This window comes from Hippoglossus stenolepis, chromosome 13 (assembly GCF_022539355.2).
Source record: "Hippoglossus stenolepis isolate QCI-W04-F060 chromosome 13, HSTE1.2, whole genome shotgun sequence".
Lineage (NCBI taxonomy): Eukaryota > Metazoa > Chordata > Actinopteri > Pleuronectiformes > Pleuronectidae > Hippoglossus > Hippoglossus stenolepis.
This window is the reverse complement of record NC_061495.1, coordinates 2,143,588-2,167,272: the sequence shown is the minus strand read 5'-3', so window position 1 is coordinate 2,167,272 and position 23,685 is coordinate 2,143,588. Positions and strand designations below refer to the sequence as shown.

At 44.3% G+C, this 23,685-nt stretch overlaps 2 protein-coding genes across 4 annotated transcripts; one reads left to right on the top strand and one right to left on the bottom strand.

Moving 5' to 3' along the window:
* Positions 1-170: 170 nt before the first annotated feature.
* hspd1 (heat shock 60 protein 1) lies at positions 171-6,110 on the bottom strand. The gene is made up of 11 exons (XM_035174513.2): positions 5,974-6,110; positions 4,191-4,366; positions 3,327-3,662; positions 3,111-3,206; positions 2,939-3,032; positions 2,685-2,853; positions 2,459-2,558; positions 1,964-2,209; positions 1,693-1,867; positions 1,048-1,226; positions 171-916 (listed from the first exon to the last, which is right to left on the bottom strand). The coding sequence occupies exons 2-11, from the start codon at positions 4,362-4,364 to the stop codon at positions 758-760; spliced, it is 1,728 nt and encodes a 575-aa protein (XP_035030404.1). The 5' UTR covers positions 4,365-4,366; positions 5,974-6,110; the 3' UTR covers positions 171-757.
* A 403-nt stretch (positions 6,111-6,513) lies between these two features.
* Positions 6,514-23,556, top strand: LOC118119986 (MOB-like protein phocein). Of its 3 annotated transcripts, XM_035174520.2 has the most exons (9): positions 6,514-6,667; positions 9,020-9,175; positions 12,444-12,506; positions 12,661-12,761; positions 13,351-13,393; positions 13,654-13,740; positions 13,863-13,942; positions 14,200-14,311; positions 22,350-23,556. In XM_035174520.2, the coding sequence occupies exons 1-9, from the start codon at positions 6,665-6,667 to the stop codon at positions 22,482-22,484; spliced, it is 780 nt and encodes a 259-aa protein (XP_035030411.1). In that variant the 5' UTR covers positions 6,514-6,664; the 3' UTR covers positions 22,485-23,556. The 3 variants fall into 3 exon arrangements, with proteins under 3 accessions (XP_035030411.1, XP_035030410.1, XP_035030409.1); XM_035174518.2 differs by lacking the exons at positions 6,514-6,667; positions 9,020-9,175 and adding an exon at positions 11,083-11,193; XM_035174519.2 differs by lacking the exons at positions 12,444-12,506; positions 12,661-12,761; positions 13,351-13,393; ... (2 more) ...; positions 14,200-14,311; positions 22,350-23,556 and adding exons at positions 9,280-9,369; positions 9,463-9,663.
* The last annotated feature ends 129 nt before the right edge of the window (positions 23,557-23,685 follow it).

Genomic DNA, 23,685 nt, shown 5'->3' with positions numbered 1-23,685 from the left:
AAGCATGAAAACGAGAAAGATTCAAGGATCGTCAGGCGTCTGCGTAAACATTTAGATTTGACAGATTTTGAAACAGGCTCCTGGTGACGCTGTAGTCACTCGTCATCCAATCGTGTTCAAGGACAAGGGGATTTATTTCTGTCACTTCAGAGACACAGAAAACGTCGAGGCGCTGTAAGAAAACTGGTTTAATTAAATCAAAAGACAGATTTGAACCCACATCATTATTATCTGAGGACAAACAAAAACATTACACAAGATATTTATATAAAATAAGAAAGAATTAACAGAAATGCTACAAAGACAAAAGAATTACTGACAGAGACATTCCTAGCTAAGCTTCTTCTCATTCCGGCCCTGCTCGGTTTGCATCAGATACGTTGACTGTTAGCTTCTTCTTGGGACGTTGGACTTCTCAGAGAACAGCAGTGTGAACATGTGACATGATGAACGATGAGTTCGTTTGACGGTTCGTTGGTCGGAGCCGTTGAGACGGTTCAGGTGGTTTTAACTCGATGGCGTCTCCTCCTCCTGACTTAGTCGGATCCTCCAGAAACCGGACTGAGAGGCAGGAGGCAGAGTTGAATACGGGGGGAGGGGGGGGTCGCACTCCGACATACTCATGGCCAGTCAGTGTGGGCAGAGCTCGGTGGAGGTGGCTGCAGGTTCTCGGGAGGATTTTGTTTTTCTGTTCCTCAGCCACCTCCAGCTCCGCTCTGCCCGTCGAGTCTGTACAGCATCAGGCGGGGGAGTCGGATTAGAAACCCATGCCTCCTCCCATGCCGCCCATTCCACCCATGCCTCCCATACCACCGGGCATCTCCTTCTCCTCTTTGGGTAGCTCCGTGACGACGGCCTCGGCGGTGGCGAGCAGAGAAGCCACGCCTGCAGCGTCCAGCAGCGCCGTCCTCACCACCTGTAGAGACGGACGATACCAGGGTGAGTCACAGGATTTTACATTTCTTTCATTCTTTATGTTCACAACACAAGTTTAGTCCCATCTGTTAACACATGGGACTAAACTAGAACCGACTGGCTGCACTCTACCTTGGTGGGGTCGATGATGCCCTTCTCCACCATGTTGACGTACTCTCCCAACATGGCGTCGTAGCCGATCTCATCTGATGACTGGAGGATCTTCTCCACCACCAGAGAACCCTCCACGCCGGCGTTCTTAGCGATGGTCATGGCGGGGATACGCAGCGCCCGCCTGATGATGTCCACACCTGGTTGGATGGAAAGGAAGCAGATTAATGGAAAAGTTTTTCACCCAAGTAAAAAGAACGTCATCTTTTCAGGCCCGTTTAACTCTCTCGTAATTATTTGGACAGACTTCGTACTTTATAAACGTAATAAACTGAGGATTTGAAAACGTACAACATCTAAATGTGGATTTTTTGTTATGTCTGCTTTTGTTTGACATGAGGATCGACACCAGTTAAGCTGCTTCTCATGATTTCATGTATAAACAGCAGTTAGTTAAGAAAACAAATGCATGTGAACACCCCGAGTCTACATGAATATTTGTTTTTCTAACTGTTTACCTTTGGAATCTAAATTCTACATCTCATGGTCACCCCCCCGCCCTTAAACTCCACACTGATCCCTCACAGGACCTCTGTGGAGCCCATCTACTGAAATCTGTCATCGCGAGTTTGACTTCATCTGAGCGTGTGCACGTGTTTCACTGACCGATCTTCTGGTCAGAGTTGGCAGTTTGGATGCTATCGAGACAAGGGATGCAGCGAAGCAGAGCGCAGCCTCCACCGGGTACGATCCCCTCCTCCACAGCGGCCCGGGTGGCGTTCAGAGCGTCGGTCACGCGGTCCTTCTTCTCGTTCACCTCCACATCACTCGTTCCTCCGATCTGAAACAGGAGCAAAAGGTATCACCACTTGTTTTTATGGAGAGACACCGTGGCAGTCGTCATCTCGTCCGGTCCGAACGTCTGATTGAGACGCACCTTGAGCACAGCGACTCCGTCGGACAGCTTGGCGAGCCTCTCGTTGAGTTTCTCCTTCTCGTAGTCGCTGTCGGTGCTTTCCAGCTGCTCGAGGATCTCCGCTGCACGTTTATCAACCTCCGCGGGGCTGCCGCCTCCCTTCAGCAGCAACGTGTCGTCTTTGGTGATCTGCACCTCACCGACTTTACCGAAGTCGTGAGCCTGGATGTCTTCGAGGGCCAGACCCAGAGCCTCATCCCCGAACACCTGCAGAGAGGAGAAGAGAAATGAATTCAATAAATACACCTGCACATCCTCTCTTACTTTGAAAAGAAGGTGGACATTTAATTCTAAGAAGGTTTTTAACAATTCAGCCACTTGAGTCTCCAAATGTATAACTAATGTTACGTCTATAAGAGGCAACACAAATATTCAAGATCTTTCTAAGAAATTTCAGGTTAATTAAAAATATTATTTTAAATTCAGTGCTTTTAAAGACTTCAAACGTTGACTCACAGTGCCCCCGGTGGCCACGGCCATATCCTTCAGCTGGTTCTTCCTGTTGTCTCCGAAGCCCGGGGCTTTGACAGCGACCACCTGAAGCCCGACCTTCAGCCTACAAACCAAGATGTGGACATTTCGTTGCTTTCGGTTTCTTAGTCGCACACTTTTAACTCTAGTCAGTGAAATATGAGCAGACAGCTAATCTCTAAACTGGGATCAGTAAACAAACAGGACGAACCTGTTGAGGACCAAGGTGCTGAGAGCCTCTCCATCCACATCCTCCGCCACAATAACCAGTGGCTTGCGGTGCTGGTTGGCGAGCTCCAGAGCTGGAACGATGCTCTGGACGGTGGAGATCTTCTTCTCGCTCAGCAGCAGGTAGGCGTCCTGGAACTCGCACTTCTGACCTGAGAGAGCGAAGATGGTGTTTGTTACCGAGTCGGATGCAATGAATTATAATATAAAAACAGCCGACAGTAGGAGAATCTTTACCTTTGGGAGAGTTGATGAAATACGGGGAAATGTAGCCGCGGTCAAACTTCATCCCCTCGATGATCTCCAGCTCATCGTGCAGCGTCTTCCCGTCCTGAGACGACACAACACATTATTTACAGCCTTTGACTAATCTGACGTCAAGTCTTCTTACATCCGTCAGGAAACTCACCTTGACAGTGATGACTCCCTTGCGGCCGACTTTCTTCATGGCGTTGGAGATGATGGTACCGATCTCCACGTCTCCATTGGCTGAGATTGTAGCGACCTGAAGGAGAACATTCATTGTTAAACCTGAGCGAGTAAAAAAAAAAAGCTGCTGACGCCACACCGACATCACGTTTTCAAATATACATTAACAAGTTACTGGTTTACTCATGTTCAGTACCTGTGCGATCTCCTCTGGCGTCGTCACCGGCCTGGAGAGCACCTTCAGCTCGTTGATGACGGTTTCCACGGCCATCATGACTCCGCGTCGGATCTCCACGGGGTTGGCTCCTTTGCTGATGGTGTCGAAGCCCTCCTTGGCGATGGCGCGGGCCAGCACTGTGGCGGTGGTGGTGCCGTCACCGGCCTCCTCGTTGGTGTTGTTGGCCACATCCTGCACCAGCTTGGCACCGATGTTCTTGTACTTGTCCTTCAGGTCGATGCTCTTGGCCACCGTCACGCCGTCCTTGGTGACCTTGGGGCTGCCCCAGCTTTGCTCGATGATGACATTACGACCCTGAAACGCAGAAACAAGGCGGTGAGATAAAAGAGTCTTGGTCACATCTTCAATGACCAAAGTTTGATGGAAAACCAGTAGAGACGATATAGACATTTATTCTTATGTCACAAAAGTATGAAAGATAAATGAAAACCCAGTGAAGATAATAAGCCCTAACATTTTTTACCAGCTGTATGAATTAACTGACTTTTATTTAAAAATCAGACAGAACAATAAAGGTTCATATATGTGAATCATCTCTAAATCTATTTGAGCTGTATGAAAATGTATGTATCACCCAAGTTTGATTAATTGATGAAGTCAGAGATCTACAAAATAATAGAAGGGATTTTTTTTTTTTAGATAAAAAAACCTTCCAGGACTTAACGTTCCACCTCGCAGCAGATTAGACCTTTTAAATGAGATTTAACACCTTTTATTGGTTTTGTTTTTTAGCTCACTGATGATGCTTCACACGACCTGAACTGAACTCGGAGCTTCAAGACTTTCAAACCTTGAATCAAAGATAACAGAAGCTCCCTTCACCTTTGGACCCATGGTGACGGCCACAGTATCAGCCAGCAGGTCGACCCCCTGCAGCATGAGGGCGCGAGCGTCGGCTCCGAACTTCACCTCCTTGGCGTAGCCTCGTGTGAGGTGAGGGGCCAGCGCCCGGCACACAGGCCTCACCTGCTTCATGACTGTTGGTAGACGAAACATCTCTATGGAGAGAGAGAGAGAGAGAGAGAGAGAGAGAGAGGACCGGGGTTAATAATCAAATCTGCTAAACAGTTTTTCTTTAATCCTGAAAGTCCACAGAAAATTCACAGTGCAGCTAAATAATGATTATCTATGATAGAGGTGTACTCTGCCCCCGGTGGTCAACAGTGGAAGAACGTCCCACCCACCAGTGAATCAATGAGATGGAGAAACACTGTCCCAGGATGACCTTGCACTTACAGCACAGTCGAGGTGTTTTCACCGGTTTATTATCCGGATATTTAATAAGTTGCTCAGTAAATTAATGTCAGGAAATATAGAAACATGATAGATCTTCAAAATGATGCAGTAATAATGTAAAGTAAAATCAAAAAGGAAAAATTGGATCTGGCCGTTTCCCCTAAAGCCCCTCAGGAAAAACTGTCATCTGCCCGGTAACTAAATCTCCTCGTTCTCTACCTGACAAACGCTTTTTACAAATGATGCATCACAGAGGCATTTAAATCTTAAATGACATGCAGATATTATTCAGGCTCTTCTTGTTTGTAGAGAAGTGCAGCGTTTTTGCTGGTATGTTTAAAGAAGGGCGTGTTCGGAAACATAATCTAATTTATTTAAATGAAACACTGACACTTTTCTCCGTGTCATGTGATGAGAACCTGGACATTTTACAGTAGTGGACTGTTGATTTTTCATTTTCTTTACCATTTCGTCAATAAACCGACTAATCTGGAAAATAAAAGACGATATAAATTTGTAACGGAAATAAATAATGTGGCAAGTTTTCACATTAATTAATTAAAAGGAAAATACATGTTGATTGATGACATGTTGACAGTCATTGCAAAACGTTTCTCTTTTGATTATCTGAATGTTTTACATCTTCTGGACAGTGGATTTCTCTACGTTCACTGTTCCATTGATACAAATGTTCATTTTGAAGGTTGATCTGTGATTAAATTGTTAATTCAGAGAGTTTTTCTAATAAAAAAAGCCCTGGTTTGAATGGTTCTACTGACGAGACTCATTTAAAGCTGTACGGTTCTGGATCAGCTCGTAGAAATGAATGAGCACAGTAAATACATTTAAACAGATAATTCTATTAACCCCCAAACCCACTTCCTGGTGAACCCACGTGTGTTCGTCAGGTCGCCAGTCACAAGGTCAAATCGCATTAGCACGCGCCTCCTCATCCCTGATCAGATCACTGATTAAAATCCACTGATCGATAATCACCCCACGTGCTTCTTAATGAAGATACCTCTGGATATCCCTGTTATGAATTATGAATATTAATAATAGAGTCGATTCGACCTGGTCTCCAGCTGCTCTTCAGGTCTGGCGAACGTCACAACCCGTATTTCCACGACGCTAAACATCGCGTTAGCTTTGAATTCACAGTTCGCACAGAGACACTCGGACATTTTTGACCAACATGTCCTTGTGGCTCGCGATGATGAAATCTCTCCTCTCGGCGACATGAAAGACGAACCGTCATCGTCGCTTAACTCGGAGACAGCGTGAAATGTGCGGTGCCACGCGGAGCTAGCTGCGGGCCGAAGGCCGCCGAGGCCACGGGAAGGTGTTTCAAAGAGATGTCAGGACTTACTTCAGGTGTGTGGATGCTGGAGCTGCGACAGGACTCGGTGATATAACCGCAGCAGGGAGGACAGGAGCGTGTGAGACAGACAGGACCGCACATGGTCCAGCACATCCGGGGACTTTACCGGCACGCCCCGCACCCTGGATAACCAACAATCCGCTTCCGATATCTCTGTTTTATCAACCGTTCAAATCTAACGTCGGTCTCTATTAGTGTTAATGGGTCATTTGTTGAGTTTTATGTTCATTTACTTTCTGTAAACGATTCTTTAAATGGTGTTTAAACTCGTTTCATTCAGGTTATGCTCGTTCCGGGGCGGCCGCTTCCAGAATTTCCTCGCGTTCCATTGGAGGGGACAAAAAGGTCAAAGTTGATATTGTGCAATATTGCCCTGACTTTAAACGATTAAAAAGGACAAAAATCCTTGAATTAATAATGTTTTAAACCTTTTTTTGAATGTTTTCATGCATTGTGATAAAATGTAATCACTTTAATTAGGATCTTTCCGCTTTGTGCGGATTTTCGGGTATTTCTAGTCAGGCAGAGAAACGGCCGCCTCGTCCACTGCGCATGCGCGCTCCAGAATCTGCCTCCTCACGTGTGGACGTGAACCGGTTCAGTGTGACGATCCACGCTCCTGACGGACCCGACAGCAGCTCCACGCAGAACCTCGACCCACGAACACGTCCACACAGACATGGTAAGACCCGTCAAATAACCTGTGCAGCTAGAGAGCGAGGACATAAGAGACACTCGTGCACCCGGTGGTGGTGGTTGGTTAGGTTAGCGGCTAACGTTAGCCGCCGTTTACATCCACTGACAAGGTCAAACCGCGGAAAGTCACGTTTATCATCGTGTTTAATAAACTGTGAAAACACGGTGGAGAGAAAAGAGGCGGAGGGGGGGGGGTTCGGTGTCTGTCACCGGGGATCGAACCGACAACCTCGTGACGAGTGGCCCAGCGGGACCATCCACAGAACATGTGCCGAGTAATTAAAGTCCTCAGTCACTGCAGCAATGAATGAAGTGTCCGGAAGCAGACCGGAAGTCAAGCTTAGTGTTTGTATGGTTTTAAATCTCTTATTCTGCTTTAAACCTTTTCTGTCATTGAGAACTAAGAATTACACTCGTGTCATCTTCTTTACTGTCAGATCTAGAGCTCATTCAATTAGCCGACCAATCAATAAGTCGATTGATTGACAGCTGTTTTGACAATAGTTTGGAGTCATTGATAAAATTGCAATGCCCACAAATACTAGTTCATACTCTTAAATGTGAACGATAATACAGAGAAACCAGTTTTGACAACAAGCAAACACTTTGCCAACGTAGTCCCATAAAAAGAAATAGTCAAGTCACCATCTCAGTCAGATTCATTTCATCTTCGTCTGCTGACATGTGATGGAGTAGATGTTTGCAGCAAACTGATCATTTAGTTTTTCTTTGCTGCCATTGAGAAGAACTTAATGTGGATTTTGAAAAGTACTCTATAGGTGATTGTTATAAAGCACAAGCCCCATTTAAGTTCTACTTACATAACTGTGCTTGGTTACTTCATGACCATTATGTCAATATATAATAATACTCAAACATTGGTGTTTTAGAATAAATTGAATAACCCAACAGTAATAAAACCATTGAGCAGCATTTAGATAATATGCACATGAATGCAGCAATAATTGTAATCCAATAAATAATATAGATAATGATTAGTACTTACTTATAATGTGGGTACTTTATACTTAATGAGGGACTTTATCTTGCAACTGAGTTTTTCTACTCTGTGCTATTGCTGCTTTTACTGTTTGACAAACTTGATGTTAATGCTTGATTATATTTGCACAATATCCAGAATGTCCTGATCATGATTAAAACGAAGCAGTGGGGAGATTATCTCACCAGCAATCATCATCATAACAGTTTTATGCAACTGGTTCTCCTCAAACCACCTTGTGTAAAGAACAGAGAGAAGCTTCTGGAAAACCAGACCAACTGGCCCTGACTGTTATCTAGTGATGGTAAAACCCTGGAGGACATTTCATCACAGTTGAGGTCGTTCAAACTGAAATCCTGAGATGCCTCCAGGTTATCAGTGGGCAGGCCTAGTCCCCCCCCTCCGCGGGGTAGAAGGTCACTGTGAAGGATAACTGCAGTGACCCCACCATGTCTGCCCCCGTCAGTAAACTGAGATCAACCCCCACCTTCCTCCACCTCCTCCCCAAACGACCTTCACCCAAGGCCGCTGCGGCATCTGCTGCTTTTTTAACTGTCGTCAGCTGCTGTTTCAAATCAGATTAAACTGCTTTGAAACTTTAACTGAATGAAGAAACGTTGACTTCACACAGGCAGCTTCTTGTTAATGTTTACACTCTGTCTGTAGACTTATCACTCCTCTTTCTTTTCCTCCCTCTTTCACAACAGAGCAGCTACAAGTGCTGATTAATAATTTCTTAGTTTTACCCTGATCTGTGGAATTAATCACATTTTAAGTCAAACTTAAACTTGTGCATTTTTATTGTAGTTGTTTGATTAGTGGATGATTTTAATTGTTTAAGTGAGAAATTAACGAGAGAAGTTAACATTTGTTAATATCTGAATACTTTTGTTAATGATTAACACAAGAATCCAGACGCTTCACATAAGTGGAAGCAGCCATATTATTGTGGATAAGTACCATGAAGTACTAGTACTCAGAAATGTACTACTACATAATTATTAACTGTAAATGTATTTAAAAGTAGGATGCAACTATCCTGGATATCACTCGTTTGAGTACAGACTGTCTACCTCACACCAGTTACATTTTTAAAGTAACTAGTTCCTGTTTTGAATATGTCTGTCTTGAAGTTAGTTAAGTGGGATTTTAAAGTTGCATTACACAGACCAGAAGTAAAAGTACTTAAAACTTGTACTTTAGTGGGTTTTGTGTAACAGAGCCAGTATTTATCTCAACACCGCCCCTAGTGGTCACCTTGTGTTGTCACATCAAATCTCAAGGCTTTCACTGGTGAAGTGTAACGTGATGATCATCGGCTCATTTCTTTATTTCCAGGCCTTCAGAAAATTCCTGCCCTTGTTCGACCGGGTGCTGGTGGAGCGCCTCGTTGCGGAGACAGTGACGAAGGGCGGCATCATGCTGCCGGAGAAGTCTCAAGGCAAAGTGCTGCAGGCCACCGTCTTGGCCGTCGGACCTGGAGCTGTCAACCCGGTAATTCCCAGCGTGGTTTAGTCTATATCTTTATTATTTTCAAGTTCTATACATTTGATTGATGCATTTACAATACAATGATATATTTGTACTTTTTTATTTAGAAAGGAGACATGCAGTCTGTCTGTGTGAAGGTCGGCGAGAAAGTTCTCCTCCCAGAGTACGGTGGAACTAAAGTCGTGCTGGACAACAAGGTGCAGTGAAGTTCAAACTGGATCAGTTATGATTAGTTTCTGTTGTGTCTTCTTCTTTGGTTTAATTTGTCCCTTTCTTATTCTGTCCTCCAGGACTATTTCCTGTTCCGTGATGGAGACATCCTCGGTAAATACACCGAATGAGTCTGTTTTACATCAAGTCCCTGTCATCCCCCCCCCCGGAGAGAAGAAATTCAGTTGCCGCATTCGTGTCTGTCTTTTCTTTTTGTTATGTTTTTTTCAATTGTAAATAATTATGATCTCATTTTGTTACAATAATAAAGTTGAACTGTCGATTGTTGTCGTTTTGTCTCATGATTTCATGCTGCTCCTGTTTAATATTCACTACAATCTTGAATTATAAGTTTGTTATGTAGTTTATGACTCATGGTTTTTCCCAGTCGACAGAACTTTGATTTACTTCTATATAACCAAACAGAAAAGGACAAGACATAAGTATGGAGATTTATTTCCAGCTGAAACACAATTGATCTCACTTTGACGGGTGTAATCTAATGTTTTATAGATGATGCGAAGCTGAGAAACAAACTGTCAAACTAAGAGAACCATAAACCTCACGACTTATTAGAAAGTGAGAGACCTTTGTTCTTATTGATTCACAAAAATGTAAAACTGGTTTATCGCTGAAGAGAGACATTAAAATAATGATAAATAAAACTGGTGCAAGAGTTTTTGTTCTTTGTTCAAACAGCCGAATGTAAACTTAATGTAATAACAGATCAACAGCTCTACAGAAGCACGGACGGCCCCTGGACACAGACTCCACTGACTGAAGGTTTGTGTGTCTTTGTGGTGAACTTTATGAATCAAGTGGTATTTTTGCAGTTGTGTCTGAGACTATTTGTGTCCCTCTGACATCGATATGTAGTGGATTTGTCTCCTTTTGTCTTCTAGTCATCAATTTGTGTGTCTTGTTGATTTAAGTCTTAGTAGTGAACTTGTGGATTGATTTTCATCTGTCACTGTTTATGAATGTGTTTGACTCTTTGCAGCCTGTTCTTGTCTTTAGTCAATTTTTGCGTCTCTGTAGTTTTAAGTCTTTATTATTAATTTTATGGTCTTTTTGTCTCACTTTGAAGTTTTGTCTCTGTGTCCTTTTATGAATGTTTTTCTCTCTCTGCTTGTTTGAGGTCTTTTTTCATCAGTTTTATCTCTATGGAAATGTTTTGTGTTTTTGCAGATTTTAGTCTGTAGTTATTTAGTCTTTTTGTGGATCTGAGTCTCTGTAGTTGTTTTGTCTTTTTGTTGATTAGATTTTCTGTGGTTGTTTTGTCTCTTTGAAGATGTATTCTCTGTAGTTGTCTTTTTGTGGATGTGAGTCTCTGGTTGTTTTGTCTTATAGATTTGAGTCTTTGTAGTTGTCTTTTTGTGGATGTGAGTCTCTGTAGTTGTTTTGTCTTATAGATTTGAGTCTCTGTAGTTGTCTTTTTGTGGGTGTGAGTCTGTGGTTGTTTTTTCTCTCTGAAGATTTGAGTCTGTAGTTGTTTTGTCTCTTTGAAGATTTGAGTCTGTAGTTATTTTGTAGATTTGAGTCTCTGTAGTTGTCTCTTTGTAGATTTGACTCTCTGACCTTTCAATAAGGAAAATATCTTCCTCGTCGTGCTTTACTACAAGTACAAACTAAGTGAAATACTCGTGTGCAGTATAAGTACACAAATGAAGTACAGCACAGTACAGTTACCACGAAGTGAATCACCGACACGACAACAGCGCCACTGACGAACATCCGGGTATTCTGTCGAGATGGTCATGGCGGAGGGTTCTGCAGTTCTCAGGAGGAATCGGCCTGGAACCAAGGCGAAGGTTTGTTTCCAGCCGCCGGAGCTTCCCCGCGTGGTTCCCGACCTGTCGGCCCCACAGACCCGGGGAAGCCGCTTCACCCGAACCGGGTTTCTCCGGCGCGCGTCTCTGATCCGCACCTCGGTCCCAGACAAACACAGGAAGGGCCGGGACCTGGAAGCGTCCAGCTAGGTTAGCTGCTAACCGCTAGCCGCTAACCGCTAGCTGCTCCTCCGTCTAGTTCCTGGAGTCGGGTCCAAAGCGAGCCCGGGTTCGGCCTCCTCCCCTGCAGATCGATTCGGGTTCATGTGTCGCGGGTTTAATCACGAGCTCGATCCGCTGGTGGATGGAAACCACCCGAAAGCACACGGAGTTAGCTATGTTGCTATTTAGCTGCGTACGCTCGTTAGCTTCGCAGGAAGAAGCCGCATCCCGGCTATCGAGCTAGCTAGTGACAAGTTAGCTTCTTAGCTGTGAGTGATTGGAGAAAAACAAAAGATTTTTTATAAAAATATTTTCCCCGTTAAACTTGTTTTCCTGTCTCCGGACAGTTTGTTCCACTGGACAGTTCACTGTGCGTCGTTTAGTGAATTAACACCGGGTTTGTTAACGTCTCTGAAGTTAGCTTCCCATACGGAGGTTTCTTTGACACGAACCTGGATTTTAAACTATTCAAACTCTTCCAGGTTATTTAGTTCAGAATTAAATAGTTTAATGTTCACTGGGCTTTTGTGCGTCGACGACAAAAGCTGTGAAATCCCCCATGTGTGTGTGTGTGTGTGTGTGTGTTTTGTTAATGTGATCAAACTTTCTCTTATTGACAACCTGTGATTTAATTTGGTATTAAAGTCTCCAAGTCCAGTTGGTTTATATCTGCACGTGGTCTGAAGTCTGAGGAATGTAAACATTAACACAACACAAGCTCTCACACTTGTGTTTTTGAATGCAGGTGGTTTTAATCTATATCCTGTCTCTTGGAGAGAAAAGGCAGTTTTTCTCACAAACGAAATAAATCTGAAAATGTGTTTTAAGCTTTGAAGCAGCGTGTCTAAATCTGCACTGATACAATAAGTTCAATCAGTGGCTCGATATTGTCATTTCCCCTTAAATCTCCCCTTAGCTGGACAAGTCAGAAGCCGACTTTATGTCCGTGTTTGTTTAGTTGATTGTGGGTCGATGTTGTGCAACAGCTATGTAATCTGCTCCAGTCAAGCTACAATGTGCACTTTGTCCACTTTGACTGGAGACTAAACGTGTCCTCCCTCCCTGTGCAGGACTTCTACAACTGGCCGGATGAATCATTTGAGGAGATGGACAGCACGCTCGCTGTCCAACAGGTGTGTTGTCATGTTGGCTCTTTTTAAAGAAGTGCACACTAGTACAGAGTTTTTCATTTTGGCCGGTTGACAAACGAATGCAATGATCTCCTCATTAAAAGCTGTGGCTGAACGAGGATGTCTGCTAATGTGTGTTTGATGGCTCTTGTTTCAGTACATTCAGCAGAACATTAGATCAGATTGCTCCAATATCGACAAAATCCTGGAACCTCCGGAGGGTCAGGATGAGGGGGTGTGGAAGTATGAACACCTCAGGTAAGCGGGGGAAGAAAATACTATGAGTACATTTTTTGAATATGGTCTTGTTAGCCTGCATTAGTTAACATTTGAAGGACAGGCTTCATGCCTCTGCAGCGGCCCGGGTCCGACTCAAGCTCCCGACCATTTGCTGTGTGTCACCCCCCCATTTCACGCCTGTCCTGACAAGTAAAGGCCTAAAATACCCCCAAAAATAAATACTTGACGGCCTATCTCGCCAGGTCAAAGCAGTGTTTCACATTAATTATCTAAACTTGTGGTCGCCACCATATTCCATTCTGTCCCACTACAGGTTTATAATGAGCCACATTTTTACACTTCTTATAATACCATATGTAATAATTGAATGGGTTCTTTCCTGATCCATACCACATCCTTCAATGTCTTGTTCCGTCCGTCCAATCCGTCCAGTTGTCTTGCATAATCCTGCTAACTAATGGACAGACAAAATATTTTACATAACCTCCTCAGTGAAGGTAATTAAGTGATCCCAAACTTTGACAAGCCACTGGTTTCTAATCAAATCTGACAGAATAACTCCCTCATGCCTGTGTGTTGTGTTTTCTTGTCATGTCCTGTTTTTCAGGCAGTTTTGTCTGGAGCTCAATGGACTCGCTGTAAAACTGCAGGTAAGTGAGCAAACAAACAAATACACACTTGTTTTGCTTTGACTGAAAGGATTTAGTCCTGAGTTAATATTCAATTGTCTTGTGTTGTAACAAAACATATCCCCTGCAGATTTTCTCCTGACCTCTTTAAACTACCAAAATCAACTTTTAAATTTGTAGCAGCAAATTACAGCATCATAGATTGAATTTGTTTCCCCAAGTTATCATGTCTAGACAAGTCCAGACTAGTATCGTTGTAATACAAGTTTCTCCTCCTGCAGAGCGAGTGCCACCCAGACACCTGCACCCAGATGACGGCCACAGAGCAGTGGATCTTTTTATGTGCTGCCCACAAGACACCCAAAGAGGTGAGTCCGTCCTGTATGAACCCCTCTGCCTGATTTATTCCTATCTGCCTGTGTGTAAATTACAAGTAGAGACCGCTCTTACTCACAGTTGTGTGTGCGTTTTTGTTCTGCTTCATCCATAGTGCCCTGCCATTGATTACACCAGGCACACGCTGGACGGAGCTGCCTGTCTTCTCAATAGCAACAAATACTTCCCCAGCAGGTCAGTCACCTGCAGCTCAGCCACTATGATTGATACAGTAGTAAATGTCAGTGTGATAATGTGAAATGTTTGGCTCGTAGTGATGAACCTACAGAGAACAATCAGTTGAATCTGCTGCTCACAGAGTCTTGTAGTGAATCTTAGAAGGTTGGAGTGTGACAGGAGATCCAACAAGCACTTTGCTTTAAGAAAACTGACCCGATACTGACTTGATATCATTTAAACAGCTACCATCTTTGTCTGATTTGTCCTTCTAGGGTGAGCATCAAAGAGTCATCAGTGGCTAAACTCGGCTCTGTCTGTCGTCGCATCTATAGGATATTCTCTCATGCCTACTTCCACCACCGCCAGATATTTGACAAGTATGAGGTAGGTGTCATTAGAAAAGGCTTCTGTTCGGCTAGTAATGAATGCAGTGCTCTTTGGACGGCTGTGGCTGAGGGAGTAAAACGGTCGTCCTCTAACCAGATGGTTGGCGGCTCGATCCCAGTCTTCCCCATCTGCATGCCGATATGTTCTTGGGCAAGATGCTGAACCCCAGATTGCCCCTCATGGAATGAAAAGTGCTGCCCATAGATGCACTGTATGAATGTGTCTGTGAACGGGGGAATGTGAAACTGAACTGTAAAGCGCTTTGAGTTGTCATCAAGACTAAAAAAGCGCTATATAAATACAAACCATTTATTGTGGGGATCATTCTGCCAAGCGAAATGCTAATTGTGGGATTGTTTTGGTTTTAATTTGCTGATATAGTCCAGTTATAAAACACTTCACGTTTCCAGACCCTACAGAAAGAGATGATGTGACAAATCAGACATTCTATTTTTTAATGATATCCCCAAACTTGGGTCTGGACAGTTTCTGGAGTTTACTTTTCATATATGCAAAACACAGCAGGATATTATCCAGGTCAGATGTGTTCACAACAGCAACAGGGATCAGAACATTATTGAAAATATCCAGGTGAGCGGTGGCTCTGCGTAGAGCAGCAGGAGGCAGGACATGACGGATGACGTGGTTTTTTTTATGAGCCCATAGACACCGAAGTTGGCCCCTATTGCTAAATGCTCTTGAATCTTGTCTTTCTTTCCAAGTTTACAACTTCGTTTGTGTTTTCTACATGTATGGTTCCTCATTTTAATCCTGGGATATTTATATTGTTCCAATTTTACGTCTGTCGCCTGTTACAGACGTCATCAACACGCTCACCCGCTATCTTTTCCAGCTGTATTTTCACAAGGACTAACTTGGGGTCTGGGAGGAAAAGTTCCAGAAAATGTCTGGAACAACAGACGAGTACATTTGCTTTCTCAAACACAGCCCCTTGGAAAGATTTCAGGAAAATGTCTGGATTCCAGTGCATGTCTGAAACACTCGTATGAGTGTTTAGCTGCTTTCACATACAAAACAGAACTGGAAGCAGTTTGTTAAATAAATCTTCATTTTATTCGACTATTATTGTATTGTTATATGCAGATTTCTGCATTTTCATTGAAATGAAGATAAAATCCGTTGCTGCTGCTTCTTTGTTCGGTTTATTGGCAGGTGTCAGTCAACCAATGTCAAGGTGCATACTACTACTTTGCATTTATCACATAGGGCAATAAGAGATACCATGTGGTAAATGCAATAGAATTAGTTGAACCAACAAGGTGGTCAAGGTGTATATTACCACATGGCTTTCAACTAAAGGCCAGACTGAAGGCCGTTGGCTATGACCTTTAACATGCCTTTGATGAGAGGTGGTAATATCCTAAGATGTTGGTTGCCACTCGCCTACAAACCAAACTAAGAAGAGGATTAATTAAGAAGAGCTTGTAAGACTTGCAATAAATAAATAGATACGATTTTAGTTTCTGAGTTTCTTAGAAGATTCAGCTTCACAATGGATACATCTACTGAATTGGAGCTACCCGACATAACAGTCAAAGCTATTCAGCCGCACATTGACGATGTCTTCACCAAGCTTACTGCGGACGAGTGGAGGCAGTTAAAATTAGGGGCACCGAACAATGCCACAAAGTTTCTGTTGGCAGAACTTGTGATGAACATGACATCGACTGTGTCCTCCAAACTGCTAACGACTCTTGGATATGACGGCATGTCCGTGACTGTAGAAAAGGTCTTGTCCAGTCTGGAAGACGCACTCTGCCAAAGTTTAGCACCGGGCAGCTCAACCAGCTCTGAGAGTTTGGATCAATTCATAGAGTTGTTTGCAGAGGAGGTGACAGAGAGGGTCAACGCCAGCCTGCATTCCAACTCCACCAGCACAGAATCCGCTGGACCGCCACAGTGTCACCAGACCATACCCAACAAACTCGAGAAAATGGTCAGTTGTCTTTGCAAAGTGTTGAAGAAATCTGCTTGTGACATCGAGGGCTCGTTCAAGCCAAGACTGCGTAGTCAAAAGACATTTGATCTTTTAAACAAGCTTCCTCGGGGTAAAACAACCTCAACCTCTTCAGACAGTGACGGAGCATCATCCTCAGAATCATCAGTCCGCAGCAGTGACTATAGGACAAGTGAGGCCGTCCAGGAAATCATCGGGAAGGAGGTGAGCGACATCATCGAGCCCCTTGTGGACGAAATGTCAGAATCTGACCTGAGTGGGCTGATATCTGAATCTTCTCTGGAGTTTAAAGCTGCTGCAGATGAAATCTATCAGATCATTAGTGAAGAGGAGAGCGTCAGATCATCTGATTCGAGTAGAGGCTCCAAATCCTCAAAGAGCCACAAGAAGTGTTGGAAAGGAGTGGGGAAGAGGATCAAGAAGCTTTTTGCAAAGTTTTTGGCCACAGCATCGATGCTCAAGATGGGGACACAAGTCAGGAAGAAGTTCAGTAAGGAGACCCAAGTCCAGAGCAGTGAGTCAGTCAAGTCTCTGATGGATAGTGTGGAGTCTCTGCTTCTGACAGAGACCAAGGACAGAGTTTCACCTGCAAACGCCCCCGTCCTTACCGATGTCCTCTATAGGTACGTCACAACTGACCCTTTAGTGGCGAGTCCAGCTGAAGTGACGAAAGTGTCTGTTCCTAAGTCCCACAGAAAGATGTACGCGGACATAAAGGAGAGAGTGATGAATTTCCTGCCATTGATGAACTGGTGGTTCTCAAAACAGGCCGGTGACTACACCAAGAGGGTGACCTCCGCTTTAATGGAGATTGAGCCCATCGTAGGATCTCCGGTCTCAGAGATCAACAGTGCAACGGAACGGGCAGAGCCCCGCAAAAAGATGTATGTCAATCTCGTCATTGACCAGTTCGTCACTCGAGTGTTTGCAAAGTCCAAAGTGAACTTGTTCTGTGACGAATCCATACACCTCACTCAATACCTGTTTGAAAAAACATGGGCCGAAGTCCAGGACATTGACATAGACACGTCCCCAGATATAATCAATGTCCTCCACAAGGCGGTGTTCAAGGACCTGTGTAAGATGTGGGACTGTCCGGAAACGCTGCTGCTTTCCATTTACCGAAAAGAACCAGAGGTCGAGAAAAGAATCGCCGCCTCTATGGAAAGCCACATGTCCAACAAACCCGGCAGAATGTCCAGATTCGTCTCCTCTTTGAGCAGATTCTTTAAACGGTAGAAATGCTATCGCTCTAAATGAGGACGAATATACGTGTCTTCTGCTGAAGGGGTGTGGATTCACTCTGGGAGCTCCAGTTTACCACATCCAAACAAAAAAAAAAGTGCATGAAATGTTTTCTGTAACCATTTTCTGTCACAACTGTTAGAAAAGAATAAAAAATAAGAAGATGAGTCGCAGAAGTTGTCCTCTTGGTGTGAAAGCAGGGAGCACGGGGGGGGGGTCTGCTTCATTAGAACCGAGCTTTGGTCCCATGAGCTCTTTTCGTGTGTGTGTGTGTGTGTGTGTGTGTGTGTGTGTGTGTGTGTGTGTGTGTGTGTGTGTGTGTGTGTGTGTGTGTGTGTGTGTGTGTGTGTGTGTGTGTGTGTGTGTGTGTGTGTGTGTGTGTGTGTGTGTGTGTGTGTCACACCCTCTGCCCAGTGGTCGTAGCTATTTCCTTTAAATTCCTGAACCTTGATTTCAGAGTGCAGATACAAACTGAGTGTTTTGACGTGGAGCCTGAACACTGAACTTTCACATACACAACAAGCACAACAACAAAGAGTGAGGCGGACACGCCCACCAACTCCCTGCAACAACTCCACACACTGGACCAACAGTAGCTTTCCATCCACAGACCTCTCTGCCAGTACTCATGAAGAAATGTGGGTTTGTTTTAACAGCAGCTTCTCTACTCTACTCAAACATGTGTCCATCACAACAACACACACACTTCCTGATCTCTGATCTGTTTTTTTATTTTTATTTTAAGAAAAGTACAGCATGAAACACAACTCGTCCAGATTTACTTTCTGTTTCTCGTTGTTGTGCTTCCTTGAATTTAAGAGTTTGAGCCCAGGACCTCCTGCTGCGTTCTTCACGTGTGAAAGACGATCGCCAGAGAAAGTCCAGTCCCAAGTCTTCTTCTCCTTCTTTATTCGGTTTATTGGCAGGTGACAACCAACGTCAAGGTGCATTACCGCCCTCTACTGTGTGTGTCAATATCCTACTTCCTCTTCTTCCCCATTCGGCAGCGTATCTCTTATTACCCTTGATATTTGATAGCTTCTCCTTCGTTCAGTTGAGTGGCGGGTGACAACCTCCTGTGTTGGAGTGTATATCAGAGTTATCTAGCTCATATTAAATCAGTTTGTCCAATCCTGTCTCCCTCAGCTAATGGAACATACTCCCTATTCCAAAGGTAACTACTATTTCCAAGCTTAGTTCTTCCTCTCTGCTTTGCACTTTTCCTCTTGAGCTTTTCTCGTTCTCGAACACACTTATTAAAGTGAAGCATTACATGCTCCACTGACTCTTCTATAAAATATTTTGTGCGGGGGGGTTCAACACACAGTGGAAGGCGGTAATGCACCTTGACGTTGGTTGCTACCCGCCAATAAACCAAACAGAGAAGAAGAAGAGGCTCGGACATCCTCCGCAATTCATGACTGAAAACGCCCTTAAAATAACAATGCCTTTGAACAAGAGGCCGGGCTTTCTATTAGAGTCACAATCTTTTTGTGGTTTTGATCTACAACATTATTTGAGATCTTTAAAATTGCCTTTGGTTCTTTATCATGTGTTTGATGTCTATATGACTCATGGTTGGAAGAAGATACCCTTCATGTCCCATATCAAGGGCGTTTTGTACTACCTGGTCAGCAGCGCTAAGTGGAAAGAAACGGATCGAATAGACCTGAACCCAGATATGGAGGAGACTGCAATACAGACATTCACCATGGATACATCTGATGCATTGGAGCTTCCCAGCATGACAGTTGAAACTATTCGCATGCAGATTGAGGATCTTTATAGCAAGTTGACTGCGGAGCAGTGGGAACTGTTCAAATCAGAAACACCAGACAACATCACAAGGTTTCTGTTGGCAGAACTTTTTCTGAACATGACTTTGTCTGTGTCCTCAGACCTGATCACAGCACATGGACACAACGACTTTCCCTTTACTGCGGAGAGTATCCAGTCCAGTCTGGGAGACGCTCTCCGTCAGAGTTTAGCACCGGGCAGCTTAAAAAAGTCTGTGAGTTTGGATCAACTCACTGAGTTGGTTGCAGAGGAGATAACAGAGAGGGTCAATTCCCGCCGGTCTGAGCGCTCCACCAGCGGACGCTCCACCAGCGGACGCTCCACCAGCGGACGCTCCACCAGCGGACGCTCCACCGGACTGCCACAGTGTCACCAGACCACAGCCAACAAACTTGAGAAAATGGTCAATTGTGTTTGCAAACTGTTGAAGAAATCTGCCGGCGACATCGAGGGCTCGTTCAAGCCGAAACTACGCAGTCAAAAGACATTTGATCTGATAAACGAGTTCCCTAGGGGGAAACCAACTTCTTCAAGCACTGACTCTTCATCAAGCAGTTCTCGCTCTGACAGACGAACATCCTCAGAATCATCAGTCCGCAGCAGTGACTATAGGACAAGTGAGGCCGTCCAGGAAATCATCGGGAAGGAGGTGAGCGACATCATCGAGCCCCTTGTGGACGAAATGTCAGAATCTGACCTGAGTGGGCTGATATCTGAATCTTCTCTGGAGTTTAAAGCTGCTGCAGATGAAATCTATCAGATCATTAGTGAAGAGGAGAGCGTCAGATCATCTGATTCGAGTAGAGGCTCCAAATCCTCAAAGAGCCACAAGAAGTTTTGGAAAGGAGTGGGCAAGAGGATCAAGAAGCTTTTTGCAAAGTTTCTTGCCACAGCATCGATGCTCAAGATGGGGACACAAGTCAGGAAGAAGTTCAGTAAGGAGACCCAAGTCCAGAGCATTGAGTCAGTCAAGTCTCTGATGGATAGTGTGGAGTCTCTGCTTCTGACAGAGACCAAGGACAGAGTTTCACCTGCAAACGCCCCCGTCCTTACCGATGTCCTCTATAGGTACGTCACAACTGACCCTTTAGTGGCGAGTCCAGCTGAAGTGATGAAAGTGTCTGTTCCTAAGTCCCACAGAAAGATGTACGCGGACATAAAGGAGAGAGTGATGAATTTCCTGCCATTGATGAACTGGTGGTTCTCTAAACAGGCCGGTGACTACACCAAGAGGGTGACCTCCGCTTTAATGGAGATTGAGCCCATCGTAGGATCTCCGGTCTCAGAGATCAACAGTGCAGCAGGCGGGCAGAGCCCGCAAAAGATGTACGTCAATCTCGTCATTGACCAGTTCGTCACTCGAGTGTATGCAAAGTCCAAAGTGAACTTGTTCTGTGACGAATCAATACACCTCACTCAATACCTGTTTGAAAAAACATGGGCCGAAGTCCAGGACATTGACTTAGACACGTCCCCAGATATAATCAATGTCCTCCACAAGGCGGTGTTCAAGGACCTGTGTAAGATGTGGGACTGTCCGGAAACGCTGCTGCTTTCCATTTACCGAAAAGAACCAGAGGTCGAGAAAAGAATCGCCGCCTCTATGGAAAGCCACATGTCCAACAAACCCGGCAGAATGTCCAGATTCGTCTCCTCTTTGAGCAGATTCTTTAAACGGTAGAAATGCTATCGCTCTAAATGAGGACGAATATACGTGTCTTCTGCTGAAGGGGTGTGGATTCACTCTGGGAGCTCCAGTTTACCACATCCAAACAAAAAAAAAAGTGCATGAAATGTTTTCTGTAACCATTTTCTGTAACAACTGTTGGAAAGAATTAAAAAAATACTCCACTTAGTTGTGTCTGTTCTACCGATGTTTCACTAGATGAACAAATTATTAAGACACTAGTTTGGTTTGTTCCTTTGATGTATCAGCCATCTTTAAGAATATTTGTCATGTGCACAACAGTTACATGCAGATACAAATTCTTGGGTCACAGGCTCCCTTCTAGCCGTGCTCAAAAATATTCAGAAAGAAAACCATACAAGCAAAAATAGAATATAAAAGGTGAGGGGTGTTCAGCTGCATTATGACACTTCACCACTAGTTGTCACTAAATTCTAAACACTGAACCTTTAAGGCTCGTGTGCTGCACCTAAGCCAAAGGAAAAACTTTTTTTTTAATAGCATGAGAGCCCTGATATAAACGTGTACAAATAAAGACATGGTAAAATAGAAATTACTTTATTTATAGATGGTAGCAAAACCTTATTTTAAACAGGCCTCAGGTTAAAGACTAGAACGGGAATTGATAAGCTCCACCACCAAATATGTTGCACACACCCACGCATGTTTCTGGAAAATGTCTGAAAAATTTGGTCCAGACACAGTTTGTCTTTTGCCTGTGAAGCAGCAGCAGCAGGTTGTCGGGTCCGACTCGTTCACAACAACAGGAACATGTGGGGAACATCCAGGCGAGGGGCGGAGCCTGTAGAGCAGCAGGGGCGGAGCCTGTAGAGCAGCAGGAGGCCGGACATGATGTATAAACTCTGCTGTGGAAAGATCAGTGTTGTTGTTTACAGCTCATCCACACCGGCATCGGCCCTCATCACCAGAAGCTCTGGAACCTCGTGTTTCCAAGTTGACGTCTTCGTCTTCTACGTGTTAGGCTCCTCTTCTTCATCCTGAGATGTTTGTGTTCTTCCAGTTTCAATCTGTCATGTGTTAATAACGTAAGCAACACGCCCACTTGCCAGCAGCTGTTTTCCTGCTGTATTCTCACATGGACTCACTCTTGACAGTTTTCTAGGGGCTGGCAGGAAAAGTTTCGGGAAATGTCCTCAGCAGGTCACTTGGACATTTGTGCTTTCTTACATTTTTCTGACTGGAAAATGTCGGGGAAATTTCAGTGCATGTTTGAAAGCAGCTTCAAAGTGTCAACCAGGCAGAATGGTGAAGAATCAGGATGCAGTTTCATAGCTGTGATCTGTGTGTGTGTGTTTGTCTCTGTGCAGAACGAGACGTTCCTGTGTCACCGGTTCACACGCTTCGTCATGAAGTACAACCTGATGTCCAAGGACAACCTGATCGTGCCCATCCTGGAGGAGGAGGTGCAGAACACGTCATCAGCCGGGGAGAGCGAGGCCTGAGATGCAGCTGCTGCCATAAGGGAGACGTGTGAAAACAAAATATCTACACATTACAGAGGAGACGCATTCACACACACACACGAATATATATGTCTACACATTACACACACTACAGTGTATTAAGGCTCCTGTCCAGTAACACTGTTCATGTCCCTCCTCCCCTGTCACCTGTGTCTCTCTCAAAGGACGTGAAGTTAAAGAGCGGGAGCAGAGTTCAGTCACTTCTGCAGGACGACATATTTTCAGTTTCACTCTCTGTTCCTTCAGATTCAGGCCGTGTCTCTGGAAACATCTCCGCTCCAACACCTCTCCTTTGTCTTTATTCTTCTTTAAGCAGCTGGATTTGCAAAAAAACACCAAACTACGTAACCATGGTGACCTGTATTTTGTGACGAAGGCACACACACTGACAGCCCCCTTCTGTATATAACCCCCCCTCTCTCTCTTTCTCTTAATCCACTGTCATATTTTCTGATGGTGCTTCACTTTCTGTGTCTGCTTCTGTTCTGTTTGCTTGTGTTGCCTACCAGCCTGTTTTTGGGGGTGTCCCATGAAACGGATCTCTAAATTATCCGGCTCACGTAATAACGCTATTCAAACACTTTGTAGGTGTGTGGCTTGTGTGGTAGTGAACAAAGAAAACCTTTCTCTCTCTCTCTCTAGCTTCGTACGTGTACTAGCAGTCAGGTGTTCCGTCTCCTCGGTCTCCGAGGCGATGTCTCGGAGTGTGTAGGAGGCTTTTGGCTAACTCTGATCCTGCTTTGTGACAAGCCCCCGTTTAATACCGTGTGAAATGTGCCTGATACTCCGCTTCCCTTGACTCGACGCTGCTGTACGCCGGTTTCTACCAATCTAAACATTCGACCAGTAAATGCCACGAGGAAGTTCTGACTATCGGCAACATTTAAGTATCTGAGCACAACCTCCCGTCTTTTACCCCCTCCCTCATTAAGTTATTTTGTGGGAGGAGTCTTGTCAGTCCAACCCACTTTTTTTTTTTAATGGACTAAAAAATTTTGTTACTGTCGACATTTACATGATGTCTGTTAATAAAAAAGACCTATTATTCAGACTGGTGGTTTTTATATTACTGAGGTTACATCCACACTTTATCTACACACATTTGTGTGAATGTACGGAAACAAACTGACGTGAAACTTAAAGTTAAACTTGAAAAATAAAAGAGGCAAAATGTACAAAG